This window comes from Marmota flaviventris, chromosome X (genome assembly GCF_047511675.1).
Source record: "Marmota flaviventris isolate mMarFla1 chromosome X, mMarFla1.hap1, whole genome shotgun sequence".
Lineage (NCBI taxonomy): Eukaryota > Metazoa > Chordata > Mammalia > Rodentia > Sciuridae > Marmota > Marmota flaviventris.
The window spans coordinates 132,492,730-132,515,902 of NC_092518.1; the positions used below are offsets into that span (position 1 = coordinate 132,492,730).

At 44.0% G+C, this 23,173-nt stretch overlaps 1 protein-coding gene across 2 annotated transcripts in view; it reads left to right on the plus strand.

Moving 5' to 3' along the window:
* Znf185 (zinc finger protein 185 with LIM domain) overlaps nt 1-23,173 on the plus strand; it is a 64,199-nt gene that overhangs the window by 24,353 nt on the left and 16,673 nt on the right. Inside the window, exons 12-16 of one of the 2 annotated variants that reach the window (XM_071606400.1) lie at nt 1,383-1,469; nt 3,106-3,207; nt 6,683-6,778; nt 7,532-7,621; nt 12,444-12,641. In XM_071606400.1, coding sequence (XP_071462501.1) covers nt 1,383-1,469; nt 3,106-3,207; nt 6,683-6,778; nt 7,532-7,621; nt 12,444-12,641 — 573 coding nt within the window. The remainder of the gene's footprint in view (nt 1-1,382; nt 1,470-3,105; nt 3,208-6,682; nt 6,779-7,531; nt 7,622-12,443; nt 12,642-23,173) is intronic. The other variant, XM_071606401.1, reaches the window with a different exon arrangement.

Here is a 23,173-nt window from a genome sequence, read left to right on the forward strand (position 1 = left end):
TCTCACCTCTCCTAGCTTCTGGTAGTCGCCAGCAACCCTTGGCTGGCAGCTGTATCCCTCCAATCTCTGCCTGCATCTTCACCTGGCTGCCTTTCCACTGTGTGTCTGTCTGGCTCCAAATGTCCTTCCTCTTATAAGGACATAGTCATTGGCTTAAGGCCCGCACTACTCCAGTATGAACTCACTTTACCTTGATTACATCTGCAAAGACCCTATTTCCAAATAAGGATACCTTCATGGATATTAGGGCTTATGACTTAAATATAGCTTTTGGGGAGACACAGTTCAACCCCATAACAGCCCATCTAGAAGAGGTGCCATTTGAGCTGGACTTTAAGAAGACATTGCTCATGGAAGTGACACAGGAGGAAGAAAGTGTTGAGGCAGTGATGCCAGCCTGGGCAAGAGACAAAGGGATATGGAAAAGTTGGTACAGTCTGGAGTGACCCTTCATTCCTATTTCTTCTCTCACACAACCAGAAATGCCAATGAGAAAATATGTTTCACTTGCCTGTGATATTCTCAAGTTAGTCGTGTTCCTGTTGCTTGGCACTTAAACCTTCTGATTTAAATGAAGCTGTCAGGCCCTGTATGCTGTAATCATAAATGACATCATTGTTGATAATGATGTTACATTGTTATCATGGGAAGAGATGGGCAGAAATCAGAGCTGTCTACATATATTAGGCCCCCTTCTGGTTTTTATGGTGGGGAAAGCCCCTGTCACTTGAAGTCCTTGATTTTCTATTTCCCTTTGGTCATCTCCAGTGCTCCAGGCCCTGCTCAGGGTAGAGGCAGAGGGACAGAGATAAGTAGTCATTGACCAAGCCCACCGTGGGCTTCTGGTTTAGGTTGGTGCCAGAAACTAGGACCAACTCCAAGATTGGCTGAGATCCAGGCTTGCATCAAGTGAGGACCTATCTGTCTCCCTGACTTCATCCTGGCCACTCTGATTCCTCTTTCTCCTGGGACCCCTGAATAGCTTTTTATAAAATGTCAGTCTGATCATATAAACTCCCACCCTGTACTTCAAGCTGTCATCCCACAGCTTCCCTTTGCCAGACCAGATGTGATCTCATTTCTACTCAGAAGGTCTTTTGCTGTGCCTTAGGGAGGGCTGAGCTCAGATGGGGGTGGGAGACTGGGGAAAGACTACTTTGCTCCCCTTTCTCTGGGGCCTGCAGGTCAGTGGCCTGAGCTCAGTTGTAGAACCAAGAAGGTTCAAGGCCAAAGAGCAGATGAGAGCAAAAACAAAAGGGGGAGAGTGATGGGTCTGGTTGTTGCACTAGCACCAGAGGGACAACATCTTTGGACATTGACTCAGGTGGGAAAGGAGAGGCTTTCCCTAGTAGCACCTCTCAGATCTCTCCTTTGGCCCACAGCTCAAGAGGTGAGGAGATTGTCCGTCTGCAGATCATGACACCCAGGGCAGGACTCCGCCTGGTGGCTCCAGACCTGGAAGGCATCAGGTACAGAGGCCCTGCTGCTGTACTGTGTCCCTCTACACCATTCTAGTGATGGGGCAGAGGGCCAGGATGCAAAGGATGAGGCCTAGGGACTGATTCTGTCACTGTGGGAGTGACAGGTTGGTGGAAGATATGATCAACTTGGGTTCTCTGCTCCTATCTCATTCTTTCGATCAATAATTTTTCTGGAATGAGCACTTGGTCCTTGTGAGGCAATAGGCCTGGCTCTGGGATCCAGCTGTGACTGGGACCCCCTGGGCCAGAGTTGCTGAATTTCTGCCTGATGAGGGAGGAAGATGCAGACATGAGCAAGGTCACTCTGTGGTACTGACTGCACTGTATGTTATGAGCCCCCAAGACTGGCCAACTGTGCTGAGTGGGGACACTGGGTCTGTGCCATACCTTGAAGCCACTGAGGTAGTTCACTTGCCTGTGTGAAGGGGGTACTGGGAATAGGTTAGGATCCTGGGTCAGCCTCCATAGCTCATGATGCCACAGTGTCCTGTGCTGGGGAGGAGGAGGGACAAGGGGACCACAACCAGCTGGGAACTCAATGGATTCAGCTCCTACCCTGGGGGAAGCAGGGGCCAGACACCCAGATGACAGGCAGGCTGGATCACAGGTATGGACACAGATGGGGAAGCAGCAGTCTCCTGCCCTGGAGGAAGCAGGGGACACTGGGAGTTGGGCCAGAGGGAAGCTGAAGCGGAGGCTCAGAGAGATCTAAGCAGAAAGACTGGGCCCCTGTCTTTTGTGAAGCCAAAGGTCTGAGGAGAGAGGTGGGTGTGTACACAGGAGGTAATCCCTTAATCTGTAGAGCAGCAGGGGCTGAGGGAAATCTTCCTGGAAGAAGTGATGACCAAGATAAATCTAAAGGGAATTATACATCCCTTTATTTTCCTTCTTGGTTCCTCTCTCTCTAACCCCATATACTCCCCTGTCCATTTTATTTTAGAGATATTTTCATTTCTACTACCCTCCCCTAGACTCAGGCCTCCACCATTTTTGGCCCAGTTGTCTGCCACCATGTCCTACTGTCCCATCCCCAGACTGTCCTCCATGTATCTACCTGGGTGACTTTTGGAGGTCATTATATCAAGGTGACAGTTTATGCCATGTGAGGAGAGCAGGAAACCCAGTAGGTGGTAGAATATGCAAAGCGGGGAGGAACACTGGGGACACCAACATTTAAGTGAAACATAGAAGATAAAGGTGAAGTAGATAAAGGGAGGTAGAAGGTGTCACAGGACCAAGGGAGTAGAGGAAGCAAGTAGGAGTGGCCCACTGGGTCAGTAGTACTGGTGGTGGCCTGAGATAATGATGGGACTGACTATTGGATTTGACAACATGGGGCTCCTCAATGAACTCAAAAGAGAACAAAGTGAGAGTAAGTAAGCTAGGATCAGGCTTACAGTGTGAAGAAATATAATCCAGAACTCTCAAATCAGACTGCCTGGGCTCAAATTCCCAGCTGTTCCTCTACTGTGGAATTTGGAGCAAGTTACTCGGATTTCTGTGGCTCAGGTTGCTCATCTAGAAAGTGGGCATAGATGACAGCATTGCCCAAGGGTTGAGATAACTGTCCCCGCCAGAGTGTGGGTAGATAACAAGTGGCTAATTTATAACTGTTCCCCCATAGGTCTTTCCAAGACCACAAAGACAAGGAGTCCCCCTGCTTCAGAGAGCTCAAGAGAGACTTGGCTGGTGAGACCTTCAAGGATCCCAGCACAGATTCTGAAAGGTAACTCATGGCAGGGAGCAGAGTCTTTATCCCCAGAATATGGAATCCACATCTTCATCCAGGTAAAGGTTGGTGGATGTTGCTGGCAGTAGGATTGGCCTATCCTTGCTGTCCCCCTGGGATAGTACAGGTCTTCAATGATTATCTGTTGAAAGGATGAATGAATGAGGCCTGGAGAGGGGCAGACCCCTGCCAAGATCCCTGAGGTCACTGGTTGCAAAGCAGGACCAAATTCTAGGTTAGGCCACCCCTATCCCAGCACTTGACCTTCACTGATTTCCTTCAATTCATCTAAAGCCACCATACTCACTATGCTTTTATTCCAGGAAAAAGCAGCCTTGTGAATGATCCATTCAAACCAAGGCCACCAAGTTGTACAAAGGGAGGGTGGGGGGTGGTTATCTAGAGGAGATGGTTGTGCCTATTTATCCTACATCCCGCAGACCTAGCCTCCAAGTCAGACCAGGAGAGAATGGATCTGGTGAGCAATGGCTGTAGATTGGGCATTTGCTAGCCAGAGTCTGGTAGCCAGGAACAGATTTGAACCCACAGATCTGCCTTCCCATTATGGAGCTCTGGAGCCCCTACTTAAGACTTTAAGCCATGGGAATAAGGGAAGGGTGTCCTGGATGGCTGGGGTAGCCTTATTTCTGCCATTTTTGGCTTATTAGCAGCCCAGAATGCCTTGTCCTTTGTCTGCTGGCTATCAGTCCCCAACATGCCTGCCTGCTGAGTCTCTCTGTTGCCCTCCTGAGTCTCTACTGTTTCTTGGCCCCACTGATACTCATCAAGTTTTGGAGAAGTTTTGCTGTTAGAGTCTGCGTGGGCTTCTCTTTGTTGTGATCAGGGAGGCAACCAAGGTTCTGTTTCTGGTCCTTGAGACCCACTCTCAGGATACTGGAGTTCGATAAGATTAAAGCCCAGTTAGAGTTAGCAAACACTTCTCTTTCCATCACAGATCAAGTGCACAATTGAATGATGGAAATGTGGGATCAGGAGCCATGGGGTCCCCACCATAAGGCTTGGCTGGAGCAGACATCAGCTCAGAAATAGGAGGGTGAGGTGCTTGTAGGAGACATGTGTCCCTGGTGACAGGCCACACTCAAGCTGCCAGACTACTTGGGTTGCTGGGGTGAGGCACTGGTCACTTCCTGGAGCTCTTGTCTGCTGCTTTACCCATACTCCCTCCCTTCATCACATCCCTTGCCGTCATATTTTACATATTTCCTTTCATTTACCTATGCTCCTGCCTTGTTCCTTCTCCTGCCCACTCCCTCCACTGGCTTGCAAGTTCCTCCAGAGCAAGCACAAGGCCTCACTCACAGTTGGAGGTCCAGCCCTCACCAGGACTGGCCCTGGGCAGGTGGAATGAACATGTGGGGAATACAGAAGGGACAAACTAATTAATGAGTGACCAAATGATGGATGAATCCATGCCTTATTACTTCTTGGCTGAGCTGTGAGGACCAACTAGGAGGCCTTTTGATCCTACCATCTCCCTTTCCCAAAGAGGAAGAAGCCCCAAAGTCCCCCCTTCTTTGCCAACTCTGCTCTGAGGGGTCAATGAGAGGAAAAGCAGCAGCCCAGGTGAGACAAGCTAGGAGACAAAGTTGTCCAGGTTGGTTTTGGGTTGCTGGACCTGGGTGGAGTCAGAAGTCACTTTCTCAGATGATTTGGGGAGTGGCAAGGTTCCACCTGTCCCCAGGTGGTTCCAAACCAAGCATGAATCATCCTTGGGGCAAAGGTTAGGAATGTAGATGTTGACACAAGTAGTTCAGTTCCAAACTGTACTAGAGTCCTTATGGGTCAGAACTGATGCTAGACAGTTGCAACTGTAAGATGCCTGTGTTCTCCTGCAAATCTGGCCAGGAGGGGTCTTGGGAAGGATGCCCTGCTGATTGCCTTCCCCAAACCCCTCCCAGTTGCCCCTACTTCCATAAGCCCACCAAAGGCCCCTTCCTCTAACTTTACTAGTTTCAATGGGTTACTAGCCAGGTCCAGGAGCACAAGCCAATGTAGGAATAACACAGTAAGCCCAACCTCTGAAACCACTGTCTCTGAGGAGGTTCAGGAAAGGCCACTGTGCTGGGGACTCAGTTATTTGAACTACCACTAATGGGAAAAACTGCTACAGCCCTGCCTAAGCAGCTTGCATCTTTTTGCTATCTGCAAAGGCAGCAGAAAGATCTTCTGAAAAACTAAATCAGATCACATTTTCCCCCTGCTTCAACCTCCCAGTGGCTCCCCACTTCCCTTGGAATAAAGTCCAAACCCCTTTTCCTGGTCCAGAGGGACCTGCATGGCAGCAGGAACTTTGGCCCCCATCAGCATTGCCTCCTGCCCTCTCCCACAGTGGCACACACTAATTTGCTCTGTTGGCAACCATAGAAGATTTCTGCTCCAGTGTGATTGAGTCTGGTTCTGGGTTGCTTTGTCTTTGAATATCCATCTGTATCATCCTTCCTGCTTATGTATCTTCATAAAAGGAAGTCTTTGCTTTCTAGTTTCTTTAAAGTAAGAAAAACCTCAGCAGGGTATGGTGGTACAAGCCTGTAATCCTAGCAACTCAGGAGGCTGGGGCAGGGGGATCACAAATTGGGGGCCATCCTGGGAAACAGCCAGGACCTATCTCACAATAAAAAATAAAAAGGGCTGAGGATGTGGCTCACTGATAAAGCACCCCTGGGTTCAATCCCCAGTATGAAAAAATAAAAATAAAAATAAATAAAGCTAAACTTCAAGGTAATTTGCAAAGTATTCTGAAGAATCTCCTAGATTTTTTAGGATATTTAGCCCAGTCTTTTATAGCTGCTTATTTGTACTTGGTTTGACATTGATTTTTAGAAAACTCCTTTACTATCTTTCCAAAGTACAGGTTGTTTCTCTTGGAACTACCCTTCGTTTCCATTCATTTTCATGAGTTTACTCAACAACTGAATTTGGTGATTGTGGTTGCAAGTGCAATTGGCATAAACAGGCTTGGGAACAAACATGAAGGACTCATTATATTACCCAAATGGAGGTTTCGAGCTTGTGTGGGTAATGGGGTGACCTATGAATATCTTTTCTCCCATTTTATGGAGACAGAGAATGTGGCTTAACACTGGGAAGCCTGGGTAAAGGAGAGCCACTAAATCTCCATCAACTGGGTGGATACAGATGGGCTGCTTTTTATAAGCAGCCCCAAGACCCAGTAAGAACAGAAATGTGTTAGCGTGTGTTATGGCCCAGGTATTATTATGTGAATGTGAATTCACTTACTCTTCTAAGAACATCTATGAGGCAGATAGGATTATCATCCCTATTTCACCAATGATAAAACTAAGGCCCAAAGAGGTCAGGTAATTGTCATGCCTGTCCAGCTGCCTTGGGATATAAGCTAATATTGACACCTAAGCATCCATTTGAGCAATTCCACACTCCCCATCATCTGTTGGGGTCCTGAACCTGGACCAGGCATGACCTCCTTCCACAGGGAGGGCTCTGCTGCTACCTTCACCCCTTTTCTGGACGATCAAGATGTGCATGATGCCAACTCTCATTCCTGCAAGCCTGGACCAGTGGCTATCAGGTAAGGGTGTGGTGAATTCCTCAGTGACCAGTCCTATTGCCAGACACAGTACTCAGAGCCTAACCTAAGTTCCAGTGCCCTAAGATCCCCTCAAACTTCTCAGATCCATGTCACCTTACATCAAGTGTCACAGGACAAGGTGTCAAAAGAAGGGGCCAGGGGCTGGGGATGTGGCTCAAGTGGTAGTGCGCTTGCCTGGCATGCGTGAGGCACTGGGTTCAATTTTCAGCACCACATAAAAATAAAAATAAAGATATTGTGTCCACCTAAAACTAAAAACTAAAATAAAATAAGGGCCCAACTTGGAGCTGTACACACTCACTGGGGACAGTGGGAGAAGAGAAACAGAGGTAAGTCTGTTGGCCCAGACATTTCAGCACCAAACTTTATGGGCCCTGAGGTGGCAGGGGACCAGAGACAGAATGGAGGGCATCAGAAAGCCCAGCTTAGAAACAGATCCTGATAAGAGGTCTCAGTGCACCTCTCCTCTAGGGTCTGCTAACTGATCCAGCAAGCAGGAATCAGGAAGAAGAATCTCAGGGACAATCAGCTAGCACTAGAGGCTTCAGTCCCAGGAGCACATAGCGTGTGGTTGGGAAGGACAAATGTTTCCAGGGACATAACTGAGAGGCCAGCCTTTACTGGCAGACAGTTTCCTTTTCCTGTTAGAAGGTATCTGGGAAATGGGAAGATCTGGGCCCCCAGCTTCCTTTGATCTGAGCTTCAGCAGGACCATGTGCTTCCTTCCCTCAGCTCCAGTACCACTTTGGCCTCTGCTGTCCTGGATGATAGGAAGAGTGACAGCACAGCAGTCCTGGAAGAAACAAAGACAGACCCTAAGGGGTAAGGTATTAGTAGACAGTGGTAAGTTTCTGGGGTAGAGAGAGGTAGCTCGAGTATCCTTTGGTTAGGAAGCCAAAGCCATCTAGGCTTGTGAGCTGGCCCAAGGCACATGGCAAGGACAAAAGTCCCAGCTTGGACCATCTGGTTTCTGCCTCTGGGGTCAGAGCTTTTTGCTAAGCCCTGTCTCTTCTAGCCTGGTAGTAGAGGTACTCTATAATCAGGAAGGATCACTCTTCCAGTCATCAACCACTGGGATGGTACCTACCCTTTGATGCAGGTTGGAGCACCCACACAAATCAGAATGTCTCTGCTTTCAAGGACTCTTAGGCTGTGTGTGGGTGAGAACAAAGCCTGGCCCACATTAGAAGAACACATCATGCTAGAGCAGGGAAAAGTGGGCCTTGGTACAGCTTCATGGGGATGTGGTTTCTGAGTTGTATCTTGAAAGGTGTAGGAGTCCTCAAGCCGAGGGAATAGGATATACAAAGTGCTCAAAAGAACCTGGCACTGCACAGAGCTAAATGTGGCCAATGATGAGACTGTATGGGGGAGTGGTGGAAGAGGAAGCTTGCTTAAGTAGGAGGGCTGATTGGCCTTTTGTTCCATGCAACAGCAACTTAAATTTGGGACACCAACTGTGTGCACAGCCATGTATTCATGGTGTTTCATACAGTACTCCCTAGTCTCACAAGGTTTTAGTGAACAGCAAGGACTCAGAACCTAGGTCTCCATGCCCCATGGGAAGGTCAGTGCTCTGAAGAAAACACCCAAGGTGCTGAGATAGAAAGAGGTGGCATTGAGGAGAGCTAGTACATAGGTGGGTGGAGGGTGGAAATTCAGGCACACAAAGACAAGGGAACCAACCCTATAGAGGGGAGACAGGAGCTGCAGATGAAGAACTGCAAACCTGATAACATAGTGGTGGGAATGTGCTTACCATGTTCCAAAGTCTAGAGTGGAGCCAAAGCAGTGGTGGGGACTACAGATGGATAGGGCCTTGATTAACTATAATAAGGAGATATACTCTTCTTTCAAGTTTTAAGTCAAAGAGGAGCCTTGTGTGATCTAGGTGTTTAACAATGAATGCACATTTACATTTTCGTATTGCATTGCAGTTGCTTTTAAACTTAAACAAGAAGGGGGGGTGTGCAGCAGATCTCTAAAGTATGAAGCTTTGTGTGCCTTTTTTCTGTTTAAAATTCCACTGACAATTAACAATGAGGGTGAGAACAGTACTGACAGTTACAGTGTGGTATGCTCACACTTACATGAGATGGATAAGATGGGGAAACAAGCATAGAAAGGTTAAATGTCTTATCCAAGGCCTTACAAGTGGCAGAACTGAGTCCCAAAGAGGAGGCTCAAAGAAAAACTTCAGGAGAAAACTACAAATTTATGAATTATGTTTGGAGCATATACTCACGACCCAGAATAGTAACTTGCAGCTGTTTACGTGTAAAGCACATTGTGTGGTTTCATCTAATGTTCTCCAAACCCTGCAAAACATCAGATTTCTGATTATGTTGACAGAGGAGGAAACCAAGAGATAAACTCCTGTAAGGAGCAGAGCTGGAAATAAAAGTCAAGAGCTGGCCAACTCTAGAGCCTAGGGTCAGAAGTACTTTCCTCTGATGTTTAAATTTGCAAAGTCAACACAACAGTTTGTTGATGAATGTTTCACAACTTTGGTTGCATTTGAGCATTACCTGGGAAGAGTTTAAAAACAAAGGTCTTCCTGAGCTCCAGGTGTATGTTTGGATGTGGTTTTTCTGGGGTGAGCCTCTGCCATTGCGTGCGTGTGTGTCTCTCTCTCTCTCTCTCTCTCTCTCTCTCTCTCTCTCTCTCTCTCTCACACAGAGTATGGAACCCAAGATCCCATGCATGCTAGGAAAGCCTCCACCAGTGAGGTCCTCCCCAGCACCAACTGTTCTCTTTTTAAAAGCCTCAGCCCTTCCTGTGTTTATTGTCTTCTTCAGTCTTGGTGAAGAAGCATTCTTCCGGCAGGGCCTGCGGGCTTAGTGGTTCAGAAGGAGGGGCATCCCCAGACCTTCCGACTCCTGTTTGGCTGCCACGATTGAGGCTGGGTGGTACTAGGTACTGGGTTCTAAAGGGCACAGACCAGGTAGCGTTGCTAAACACCCTACAGGGCACAGTACAGCGCCCAAGCCCGCAACGCACAGAGCAGAATTATCCGGCCCAAACGTTAATACCGCTGAGCTTGACGACCCTGTTCTGGTGCGTCATGGCGTCTTTGGGAACAGAACCTTAGGAGGAGTACAGAGGCCCGCTCAGGCTACCGACTCCCAGACCAGATCAGCGGACGCTGAAGCCGGGCGCCTGCGCGTGGGCGAACGGGCCTCTGGCGCCTGCGCCGCGTGGAGCGTGAAGCCGCAATAAGAGTGTGCCAGCGCATGCGCGCGCCGGGGCACCTCGGCGCTCGCGGTCGGGCAGCATAGGACCATGGCGAGTGCGCCTGCGCACGCCGCCATTTCCTGCAGCCTCCGGCCTGGAGCCGAGGTGGCCGCCGGGAAGCGCGCCCCTGGGCCGAGCGAAATGGCCGCCAGGGCGAGGCGGGCCTCGGCGGGACTGGTCCCGAGGCCGCTCCCTTGCTGGCCGCGAGGTGGCGTGCGAGGATCGCGGATGGGCCTGGTCGTCCGGCTGGGGCTGTGTCCGCCCTTCCCCCACCCCAAGGCACCGCGGGTAGAGGTGGCCTCAGCAGGCTGGTCTTGGGGTGGCCGCGTGTGCACGGCTGGGGGGCGCAGGGGACCGTCGCCTCCGGACACTGGACAGTGGGCTGCGGAGGGCAGGGGGCGGCGGGGCGGGGCGTCCGTCCAGCCACCAGAGCCCTGGGGCGGGGTCACCGGCTTGGGTACGCTGTGCCCCTCAGTGGTTAGCGTTGCCTGCGGGAGATTCAAACCAAGCAAGCCCGTGCCCCGCTGAGAGCTCTCACCCTAGTCTTTCTATGAACCTAGTAAGTTCCACAAAACAATGCCTGTGCCTCTCAGTGGTTATGGACATAGTTCCCTTTGAATTTGATGATGAAGCACAAAGTTATTTCAACAAAGTTATCCCAAACTTTAGGAACTTTACCCTATCCCAACTTGGTTCTGCTCCATCACACATATAGGGAGAATCAGTATAGTACAATAGGTTGACAGCATGGACTCTGGTGCTTGAGTTTAAATCACAGCTGTCACTAGCTCTGTGACCTTGGGTGTATCACTCATCTCTGGGCCTCAGTTTCCTTAAGTGTAGAATAGTAATAGTAATAACTTTTACTATATAGGGTTGTTGTGAAGGTTAAATGAGTGTATATGTAAAACACGTAAGATTTCTTGGCACAAAATATTTTATAGATGTTACATTTCTTGGCATAAACTACTGGATAAATGTCAGATGCTGGTTATCTGATAAAACCTTCAAGCCAAATGAAGTACCTTCAGGGGATAGCTCCTTCAGCCAAAACTATTCAAGGGTCCTGGGAAAGCTGTTCTCTTTTTCACTTGACCAGCTTTATTGGCCTGATTTCATTTCACAAGACATTGTATCTCATCTCCTTCCTTCTGAAATTTTGATATCAGACTTTACAACTAAAACAGATGCTGTTTTCCTCTTTGTTATTGCTTAAGTGTGGGCTTTTCAAATTTATGTTTTTCCTACATGAAGAGCAGGGTAATTTTAGGAACATTCACTTACTGCTGTCAACCAGTGGAGGATTCTAGTGGAGGTCTTACAAGAGTGGAAAAGGACATTGTCTTTTCTATAAAGACTTTGGTTGTTTTAGGAATTGGTCGTTTATGTATTATGCAACTGGATCTATGATGTTACATTTCTCAACAAGTCTTCCTGGGAGTATTCAACCAAGATTTCCATTTCACAACCTATATGAGGTACATCTGTTAAAATCATAGAGACCCTGCTACCAAGGCCTAGGATGAAGGCTTATTCTTCCATTTGTTCCTTTGTTGCATTGGAACCAAAATTACTCTTTGTGGAGAATCTTGGCTCCATTTACCAACTTGGTGAGGACAGCCTCTATCACCATACTAGTTCTACAAAGGATCTACACTGCTTAGTGCAGCTGGAGGTGGAAATTGATTTTATGTCCCTATTGGGAAATTTTTGTAACTTTCCACATAAGTTTTAAGAATTGCATTATTTTCAAGGTATGTTCCCTGAAAACCATATCCATCACTCCCATTGGTATTCCAGCTTGAATTTGCAGAGCCTGATTTTATAGAATTAATGTCCATAAATAAAGAGTCCCAGGGATGGTGTAAATTGGTAGTGTGTCCCTATCTTGGGGTTTCCCCTAGCAGGTATTGGAAGCAGACTGCTGATACGTAAAAGTTGTATTTAGGGTGACCCAAAATTCAGGTGATGCTGAATATTTGAATGCTGGGCTCATGCTGTGAGTTACCCAATGCTGTTTTTGCCCCTGGCCGAATAGTTCCTGGAAGCAGTACCTTGCACCTTGGGGCAGGAATGGTGATGGAAGGAGTGTGCAAGTGGAGCCTCGGCTCACTTTTTCCATTTTTTTACCTGCCCCTCAAAATCTGCTGCCTGGGACATCTGGCGAGACAACCCCCTGTTGCAGGATTGGCTTTATTTATTATACATTGGAGGCTGACTTTTAGTGACAAGGAAGCAGGGGTGCTGAGGTCCTGTGGAGGAGGATGCCACCCACTCCCTCAAGATGGGTTTTTTTCTGGCTCCTCTGTGTTCTACTCTCAAGGACATGAGCCCCTCCATGCCCAGCAGACGTGACAGCCAGCGTGCAGAGGGTGAGCACTCCCTTCATAGTGTGTTCATTCTTCCTCAGCATCTCAGCGGCTTATGAAGAGAAGAATGTAGCCACTAAAGTCTGTGAGGTCTCGCAGGAGACGCCTGAAGTCCTGGGGGTTGGCCAAGGAGACCCAGCTGCACCCACTCCACAACCTGTAGATCTCAGCATCCCAGAGTGGCAGAACACCCCTGCTGCACCTGAGCAGCTTGTTGAACTGGAGAACTCTGCCAGCAGGTAAGGTCTAAACTCCACTGGGCTCCTGCTGGCTGCAGCCAGGGCTTTATAGGGGGCAGCAAGACACCTGTGGGAACCACTTCCTCCACTCCATGCGGATGCCTGGCATATTACACAGTCAGGTACTTGCACTCCTGCTCTGTAAGTGGAATCATGGTAGTGATTCCCTGGGCAGTATTAGTGGACTTTCTGTGATTTGAGGAAATGTGATAGTGCTGTGATAGGTGGAGATGTCTGTCCTCAAGTATAAGAAGGCTAATTTCCCAGTGCATGTGCACTCCAGGTTGGGGTTCCAGTAGGGCAGAGGCCATTTTTATGCATAAAGTTGTGCTGTCAGAGAATGATAAAGCATGAATGACACAGACTGTGAAAGAGGGAGAGCAAAAGAAAGTAAAAATAGGAGAGTAATAGGGTGAAGCAGAGAGAAGGTCAAAGTGAGGAAAGGAGCAAATGTGAACAGGCGGGGGAGAGTGAGTGGCAGGAGATATAACAGGCAGTAAGTTGTTGTATGTCATTGTGTATGAGTAAGAGGGCAAGTGTGATCAACACTGGAGGTGACCATGTGGTTTAGGTGGGGAGTTTTCAAGTCAAAACCCTGCAGAAGGCATAGAGCCTGCCTTTGCCAATGCCGCATTGTCCTGTACATCTATGAACACCTTCACAGATCATTGAATATAGTATGTGTTGCTCAGTGATTTATGGGAATGCAAACAGAAGCACTAGCCACTTCTGCAGATCTTAGCAAATGGTTTCTTACACAAGATTGAAATGCTAGAAATGAGCCAACACTCCCACTGTCCCCTGAGACAGAAGATGGTGGATTCAAGCAAGGAATCTGCTGTGGGGTACAGCTGGTGTCTGTGCCTCCTTTTGCAGGGAAAAAATAAAAATATTCTCCACCCTCATGGTTTTGGGCCTTTTTATATCATGGTGGTTCCATAATTAGTTAGACAGGAGGAGGATAATTTTAGGTCCACGCTCACCTGTTAGATAATAGGTTTTCTCATTTAAAATTATCTAATGCATCTTTGACTTCATGGCCCTAAGTTCTGAAAGGACCCAGTTCAAAGACTGACCATTTTTGAACTTCTATCACCTTATATTGCTTCATCCATGGATTAGTGTTCTATGCAGTTAGGAAGTAATATAAAAAGTGCAGCCCATAGATGAAGGATGAGGTGACTGGTTCTAGTTTTCGTCTTTTTTTGTGGGGAAGTGGTTGTGATGTCAGGAAAGATTTTTTTTTGCAGGTGGGGTGAGGTTGGAGCTCAATTTTGAAGGCTAACAAAGATTTTGCCTCATGCATGTGCTAGAGAAGGCGTTCCAGGTAGAGGAAACTAGATACTTGGAGAAAGGTACGTTTATAGGAAATGAATGTGGAATCAGGGTGGCTGCAGGGAAGAAGAGTAAATTGGTAGCCTGGCATGAAGTATCAACAGTGGACTGGGCAGGCAACTGCTGTGAGGGTTGAGGAGTGCAAGCCACATCCTGAGGTTCCCAGAAGCCACTGATGGTTTCCATGCAGGAGAATGCCATGGCCAGATGACTTATGGGAGGATCAGGCTATGTGGGAGGGCATAGCAGGACAAGGCAAGAGGCCCATTAGGAGGCTTTTTAGGGCAAGGGAGAGGTGACAAGGCCTCAGTGTCGTTGAATTATTAAAGGTAATGGTGAGGGAGAAATGGAAGCTAAGGCTGGTGCCCATATTGTATGGCCAGGTGACTAAGTAAATGATGACAGGAATGAGCTAAGGTTGAGGAGATTGGAGGGATAGCTATGCAGATATGATATGGTCATCGAACCATGTTCAATTTGAAGTGCCTGTAGAGGATCCAGGGGTCCATGACAAGTAGACTATTGATTAAACAGGTTTGGAGTTGAGTGAACATCTGACAAGGGGCTACAGAGTTGAGAGTTGTCAGCTTACAGGAAATAACTGAAGGGAGTGAGTAAGGTCACTTGGAGAATGTCTTTGGAAGCCAGTGTGTACACAGCATTCTCTGCTCCTGTCCACAAGTTCCCATGGCCAGTTGTCCCACAAGCCCTTGACTGGGTAGGTAAGCTCATGTGGTTTGAATGCAGAGGGAGCCTTCCTTATAGGATGTACATCCAAACCACCTGCTTTGTCAGTGGATATTTGTATCTATTTTCTGCTTTTCTGTCTTAAAAAGAAAAGAAAGCAGGGGCTATTAATTATTGGTCTCCTAAAACCCTAACCAAGTATAAAAATGAAAACAGGTAAAAAGAAGAGAGAAGCAAAGGCAGAAAGGCCAGAATTCTAGAAAATAATATTGAAGAGTCTGGGGGAGGAAGAGGAGCTGTGGAGTAGTACTTGAAGGAAAATTTTGGATAAATGGAATAATTAGGAAAAGTGCAGTCATAGAAAGCAAGCCAGGTTGGTCTAACTTACTGGTGTACTATGTACCCTGAAATAAGCCCACCCAATTTGGCTGCCCTGAGGGTATGGTGAGATACCATGGGAACATACAGAAGGAGCACTTGAGTTATCCAACCATGTGGAATCAGGGAAGATTATACCAAAGTGACAGAAGATCATTTTGAAGATGTACTTTGCTAGATGATGAAGGAGAGCTCCAGGAGATATAGAGATTATCTTGTGCTAAAATGATGATAGGTAAAATTGTGGTATGCTTTGGGAGTACCCTGAGATTTGATAGGGCTACATTTTATGGTGATAAGGAGTGGAGGAGTTGATGTTGGACAAACAATGCACAGGAACTATGTTACCATGGAAGGCCTGAGAATGCTAGACTTGGAAGGACAGATTGGCCCTTAACTGGCCTCTGGGAACTTGCAAGATAAACAGTTATCTATATTAATATAAACATTTCCCTAAATGAGAAGAATTAAGGCAGACTGCACCTATATTGTACAAAGAATATGGTTGATGCTAAACTCCTGATTACCTCTGGGGACCTGAAATTTTGAGAATCATCAAACCCAGGGGTAGTTGTGGAGAAGACCCCCCAACACAGATGGGCACAGTCATCTGTATGCCATAATGAGGACTTTAGAGTTTCTCTGAAGGAAAAGGAATATCCAGGAAGGGTTGAAGCAGGGTAGTGATATGGTCAGATTTGTGCTTTGGAGTGGTCTCTGTGGCAGTAGTGAAAAGTGTAGACTGAAGATGGGCAGAGTGGAGGAAGGGAAAAGTCACTCCTCCATGGAAGTGAAGATGGTTAAAGGACTAGGGAAATGGTTGTGAAGACACAGACAGAACTGTAAAATAAATACAATGGACCCAGAATTGAGCAATGAATAAGACTTGGGGGAGCAGTGAGGGAGAAAGGAGTGTTTATTCACAGAGCCACGTTTGGACTCATTTGACTTAGTGGAGTATGTGATTAATCTTGGCTCAGGTGATGGACAACCTGCCACTGTGCTGCCTAGAGCATACTGAACAAGTACCTAGTCCATGGAGATACTGAGCCAAGGATTACCCCAGCACACTGTGCTGTGTTTCTCAGGTAGGCACCAGCACTCTGCCCTCTTTCCCACTTAGTGGTCCAAATTCTGAAGCACACGGGTGTGATTGTGGAAAAGTCCCCTTTCCAGACGCAAAGGGTTTCGTATTTCTAGTATTTGGATCTGGTCAATGGCCTTGGATCTCAGCATACTGGGTTCATCAGGAAGTGTAAATGATGATATGCCACCTGATGGGCAGCATTTAGAGTCTGGGCTAGGGGAGCAAGGACCACTTACAGCTAATAGTCATAAATAACAAGCAGTCCCTCATACCCAGTCTGTCTAGCACCAGCAGGAAAGTCACTGGGTTACTTTCCTAGTGGATGAGGCTTAATTCACCTGGGATTCCACAAAGGACAGAGAGACAGAGTGAGAACGTACAGAATTGTGAGGGAAAGTGCTTGGAGGACAGGAAAAATCCTTGTCAGTATTTTAGGATTGTTTTAGTCAGCTTTTTTGCTGCTGTGACTAAATGACTAACCAGAACAATTGTAGGGGAGGAAAAGTTTCACAGTTTCAGAGGTCTCAGTCCACAGACAGTAGGCTCCATTCCTCAGGGCTCAAAGTGAGGCAAAACATCATGGCAGAAGAGTGTGGCAGAGGGAGGCAGCTGACATGATCAGGAAGCAGAGAGACTCCACTTACCAGATACAGAATATATACCCCAAAGGCATGCCCCCAATAATGACCTCCTCTCACTACACCCCACCTGCCTCAGTTAATTACCACTCAGTTAATCCATCAGGGATTAATTCAATGATTAGGTTAAGGTCATAACCCAATCATTTCTCCTCTAAACTTTGCATTGTCTCACACATGAACTTTTGGGGGACACCTCACATCCAAAACATAACAAGGATGTCTGAATTTATGAAGTTAAAATCTTTTGAGGCTGGGCTCAGTGGTGCATGCCTGTAATCCCAGCAGTTTAGGAGGCTGAGGCAGGAGAATCGCAAGTTCAAAGCCATCCCAGCAAAAGCAAGGCACTAAGCAACGCAGTGAGACTCTGTCTCTAAAATACAAAATAGGGCTGGGGATGTGGCTCAGTGATCAAGTGCCCCTGGGTTCAATCCCTGGTACCCTAAGGAAAAAAATCTTTGAGAGACCAGGCAGAATAGGGATTTCTCATGGATGGACCAGTTATTATTTCATATGGGGACATTTGGTATGCACCAGCAGGAAAGAACCACAAGACAATCAGTGCTAAACCTTAGGCTAATGGAACACTGAGTCTTCATCAGTTTAGTAATTTTTAATAGTCCATTAGGTGATTATTTCAGATGACCAGGGATGATCGGGACTATGTAATTTGGGGTATAAAGGAAGTACTTACTTGGATTTACTTTTTAATATTTTTATTACTTCATTTAGTTATACATAATATTGGGGTTTATTTTGACACAATCATATAAGCATAGAATACAACTTACTTCATTTCATTGCCCAGTATTTCCCCTTTCCCTCCCCTTCTCTCTCCCCTGTTCCCCTTCCTCTACTCTGTTGGTCTTCCTTCTGTTTATAGCTCTTTTAAAAAAATAGTTCTTGGGCTGGGGATGTGGCTCAAGCAGTAGCGCGCTCGCCTGGTATGTGCGGGGCGCTGGGTTCGATCCTCGGCACCTCATAAAAATAAAATAAAGATGTTATGTCCACCGAAAACTAAAAAAAATTTTCTCTCTCTCTCTCTCTCTCTCTCTCTCTCTCTCTCTCAAAAAAAATAGTTCTTTATAGATCTACATAAAGGTGAAATTCAGTGTGGTATATTCATTTATGTACAAAGCATAGCATTGAATTTCCTGAATGACTTTACCAGTGAAATTAGTTCCTCAGCCACTTGAAAGAACCAGTAGAATCACCATGTGGGAAATACTTATTCTAACAAAATTTCAGCAACAGTACTGGCAATGAGGGAAAGCTTCAAGCGAGTAAGAGAACATACATATAAGAATATGAACATATTTATACGCATGAGATGGGGGAATGGAATAAAATAAAATTGATGATAAGGAAAAGTCATAAACATCTGTATATTAACAATTCTATAAGCAAGTAATGCAAATTTCCAACTGAAATAAATGGTGAACAAATTAGGTTTTTAAGGGGCTTGGATTATAGCTCAGTGGTGGAGTGCTTGCCTCACATATATGAGGCACTGGGTTCAATCCTCAGCACCACATAAAAATAAATAAATAAAATGAAGGTATTGTGTCCATCTACAAGTAAAAATATATTTTAAAAAATTAGTCTTTAAAAAATAATCTGGGTTATGTCCATTATTTCCATTCAGGACACTGAATTTGAAAAATTAAAATTAAAGAGCCCTAGTTGGGGATATAACTCAGTGGTTTAGCACTTGCTTAGTCTGTGTGAGGTTTTAGATTTGTAGCATACACTGGAAAAAATAAAAATAAAAAATCTGATGTTAAAATAAACAATAAAAAACAATCTGGGGCTTGAGGTTGTGGCTCAGTGGTAGAGCACTTGTCTAGCATGTGTGAGGTACTGCTAAAAATATTTAAAAAAAAGAATAGCACCATAAAAAATAATCAAAGCTATGACTAATAAAATTGCATTATTGTTGTCTAATATCAGGCAAAGCAGAACCAGGACTCTAATAAGTAGAAATATCTCATGGACACTGAGGACACTGATATATCTTTAGGAATTTTATAGAATTTATGAAATGTTTATATTAATAACATTTTATTCATTAAAATTATTTTTAAGGAAGACTCAGCATCATTTTGGCTTTGACCATGCAGTTTATATAATATTAAACAAAACTCAGTTCTTTTTGTCTTCTTTCTTATTACAAGATGAAAGAACATTTCCTTTGGGACTTTATTGTAATTTAGGAATTTGGGGAGATGGCAAAATGTCAGAAGTTATCAGGAGGTATTTAACGTTTGATTAAACAGGATTATGAATTAGTGAGAAATAATACTTGGTTATATCTGGTACAAAGTAGCAAAAAATCTTAAAGTAACCATAGAAGGTAACATGATTATAAAGAATCTTACTACCTTTTAGAATTGGAAAGAGTTTTTAAAATAATAAGGAACATGATAGGATAGAGAATTATTTTTATTTATTCTAATCAGTTATATATGACAGCAGAATACTCTTTGATTCATTGTACATAAATAGAGCACAATTTTTTACTTCTCTGGTTGTACACGAAGTATGGTCACACCATTCATGCAATCATACATGTTCCTAAGGTAATGATGTCCACCTCATTCCACCATCTTTCCTATCCCCATGCCCCCTCCCTTCCCCTCCCTCCTCTTTGCCCAATCCAAAGTTCCTCCACTCACCCCATGCCTACACCCCTTTTATAGATTAGCATCCACTTATCAGAGAAAACATTCAGCCTTTGGTTTTTTGGGATTGGCTTACTTCGCTTAGAATGATATTTTCCAACTCTATCCATTTACCTGCAAATGCCATAATTTTATTCTCTTTTATTGCTGAGTAATATCGCATTGTGTATATATGCCACTTTTTTTAATCCATTCATCTATTGAAGGGCATCTAGGTTGCTTCCACAGTTTAGCTATTGTGAATTGTGGTGCTATAAACATTGATGTGGCTGTGTCCTTGTAGTATGCTGTTTTTAAGTCCTTTAGTATAGACCAAGGAGTGCGATAGGGGAATTATTTTGGTAAGACAAAATTTTTGCTTTTTAGACATATTACTCAGAAGAAAGACCATTTATAACTTTTTATTAAGAACAAACGAGTGATCCAAGAAAATTTTGTTTTAACATAGCCAAACTTTATTTTTGCATTAGTGTAATATTTTATACTACATTTACTTTTTTATTTTAAATACATTAAATTTTAATAAGTTTTACCATGACAAATAAAATTCCTTATCTGTATACTTTGTAGGATCTATTTATTTTTAAAATTTTATTTTTTATAATTTGTTATATATGACTGCAGAATTCAATTCAATTCATATTACACAAATAGAGCACAATTTTTCATGTCTCTGGTTTTACACAAACTAGAGTCACACCATTCGTGTCTTCATACATGTACTTAGATTAATGATGTTCGTGCTTTATATGATTTAAAAAATATCCATTTACATTTTGTCTTTCATAAATTTTGGAACCATTAGTCACTTTAGTTAAGGATACAATTGTTCTGTTTTCCTTAACAAAAATATACTTTGCTTATGTTGCACAAAGTTATTTCCTTTTGTCATTACTACTTTTAGTATTCTCATTTACTGAATGTAATTTTAGCCATTAAAAACTTCTATTTTTATAGAGAAAACCAAAAGGTAGGTAATTTTGGATAGTTATGCATCAGGATTTTCAGCACACTAGTAAAACATATAAGTATACATCGCTAAACTTTTATAGTTATATACTTATTATAGTATAATTTTCAATGTGGACAAATTAATATGTTTATTAAGAAATCCAAAATAGCCTTTCTGGAACATAGAAAATATGAAACAAAAAGACATAAACTTAAAGATTAGATTTACTAACTACTTATAAATGATCTAGGTATGTAACAAATATTTATTAAGTCTAAGGTTTTAGGTTACCATAAAGATGTTAGAAACTGTCTTAAAGCTAACATATTATAAAACATAGTTATGGTTGAAATAAAGTTTGTCAGAATAATGATTTTTACCTGGTTAAAATCAATTTTGCATTTTAAAAATTTAAACATTTAATGGATATAATACTAGCTTACCTGAATATTAACCGTGTTTAAGTCTGGGAAGTATATATACAGTTCAGTAAAAATATATTCTATCCAGGTATGGTGGCACATACCTAAAATTCCAGTGACTCAGGGGGCTGAGGCAGGAAGATTGCAGGTTTGAGGCCAGCCTCAGCAACTTAGCAAAATCTTGCCTCAAAATAAAAACTAATAAAAGACCAACATGTTGGTGCACTCCTGTAAACCCAGTGGCTTGGGAGGCTGAGGCAGGAGGATGGCAAGTTCAAGGCCAGTCTTACAACTTAGAAGTTCCTCAGCATGCTAGTAAGACTTTGTCTGAAAATGAAAAATAAAAAGGGCTGGGGATGTGGTTTAGTGGTAATGATCCTTGAGTTTAATCTTTGGCACAAAAAAATACATATATACAGATACACACACATATGTGTGCACACACATATACACATACACATATATACACCCAAATATATATATATATATGCATGTGTGTATATTATATATATATATATATATATATATATTTTTATATATAATTTCTTGAATTATATGTAATCTGATAACTCAGACAACAGCTCCTTTTATTATACTGGTCTTGGCAAAGTTCTAACTAAATTTGTAAATTTCAATTTTTAAATGCTTTGGGTTAATTTTTATATGAACACTATTTTTGTTTACATTGGAAATATTATTTCCTTAATTTATGGGAGTCACGATTATTTGATTCATATAAATGCCTATTTGTAAATAAATTAGAAAAGAAGATAAGGTATTCTTTTTAAATATATATTTTTAGTTGTAGATGGACACAATACCTTTATTCTTTATTTTTACGTAGTGCTGAGCATAGAAACCAGTGCTCCACACATTCTTGGTGAGTGGTCTACCCCTTGAGCCACAAACTCAGCCCTGAGGATAAGGGATTTTAAAATTAATTTTGTAATATCATTTGGAAGTATTCAAATATTTTAAACACACAGACACACACACATACACACACACACACACATACACACATACACACATACCTGTACAGACCTTATGACTTTAATTCTAAATTTTCAAGGATGAGTTGGCCACAAACCCAGAAATATGAAACTCAGTGGTTTACATAAGCCAGCTGGCTGTGATCCTGCGTCCCATGCTGGTGAATTTCCCCCAGGATTATATTTCTGGGAGAGGGGGCAAATTGAGGTTTCCTTTTCAATATGAGGGCTGAAGTATCCCCCCAGGTAGATTCTTGAGATTTTCTTTTGCCCTTATGTGTCATCTGTATTTCAGAGGCTGTTGAGTAAATTTGGGGTGAGGGACCAGAAGAGGCACCAAGCAGATACTGGGGTGTCTCTAAGCCCGTCCTAGTGGATGCAATACCCAAAGTGATTCCAATGATGTTTTTCAGCCTCAGTGATGTTTACCCCCTTTTGGGGGTAGCCCAGCCCCTGGAAAGGCTGGAAAGGTGTCTAAAGCTCCAGTGACTGTGTTCAGTTGAGAGGCTGGAACTAGAAGAGGAAGGTCTTGCAGGAGTGACAGGAACTGGTGTTGAAGAAAGAGAGATGAAGGGATTCAAGTAGGTGACAGAAAGGTCCAAGGTGATGGAATGGAGGGAGGGGGGATATGGGGAGAGGGTGATGAGAAGGGGAAAATATTGGATGAGTCAGTTTGGGGAGACCCCAAATTTCCCAAAGAGGCCATAGAAGCTCCAAGTGATCCTTTGGAGAATTTTGCCATTTCCAGAGATTCTGGACATTTTTGTCCATAGGGGCATAGCATAAAGTGAACGTATGCTAATTCATTGTTCCAATACAGTGTTGTGTGTTACAAAACAAGTAAAAAAAAAAAGATGTTAATACAGTAATTCTGCATCTTTGTTCTTCATCTCAAAAAATGGCATCACCATTGAGTAGGGTCTTAATCAAGGAGGTAGATGGTATATTTAATGCATGTTAAGTGTGATGACTATGGGATTTGTAAGAGGTGAGGTCAGGAGACAGATGCATAAACAAATGGGATTGGAATGTGGAGGTGTGGTTTAGGACTGAAGATAGATATTTGGGAGTCCTCTGTATGTCAGTGGCAACGAAAGCCTTAGGAATGAGTAATATTGTTTTGGGAGTACACATAAAGTGAGAATAGAACACAGAGTTTGGAACCTTAGAGGAACTCGTGTATTAAAAGTTAAGGCTGAAGAAGAGAAGCCTGTCATAGTGATGAGGGATGAATAGCTAGAGGGCAAGGTGGCTAAGCAGTGTGTCATCCTGAGGAAAAAATTAAATGAAAAGAGGACAGAAAGTGGCTAAATGTTCCAATGAACTGGACTTGTTAGAAACTTTACAGGAGTGTGTTCCA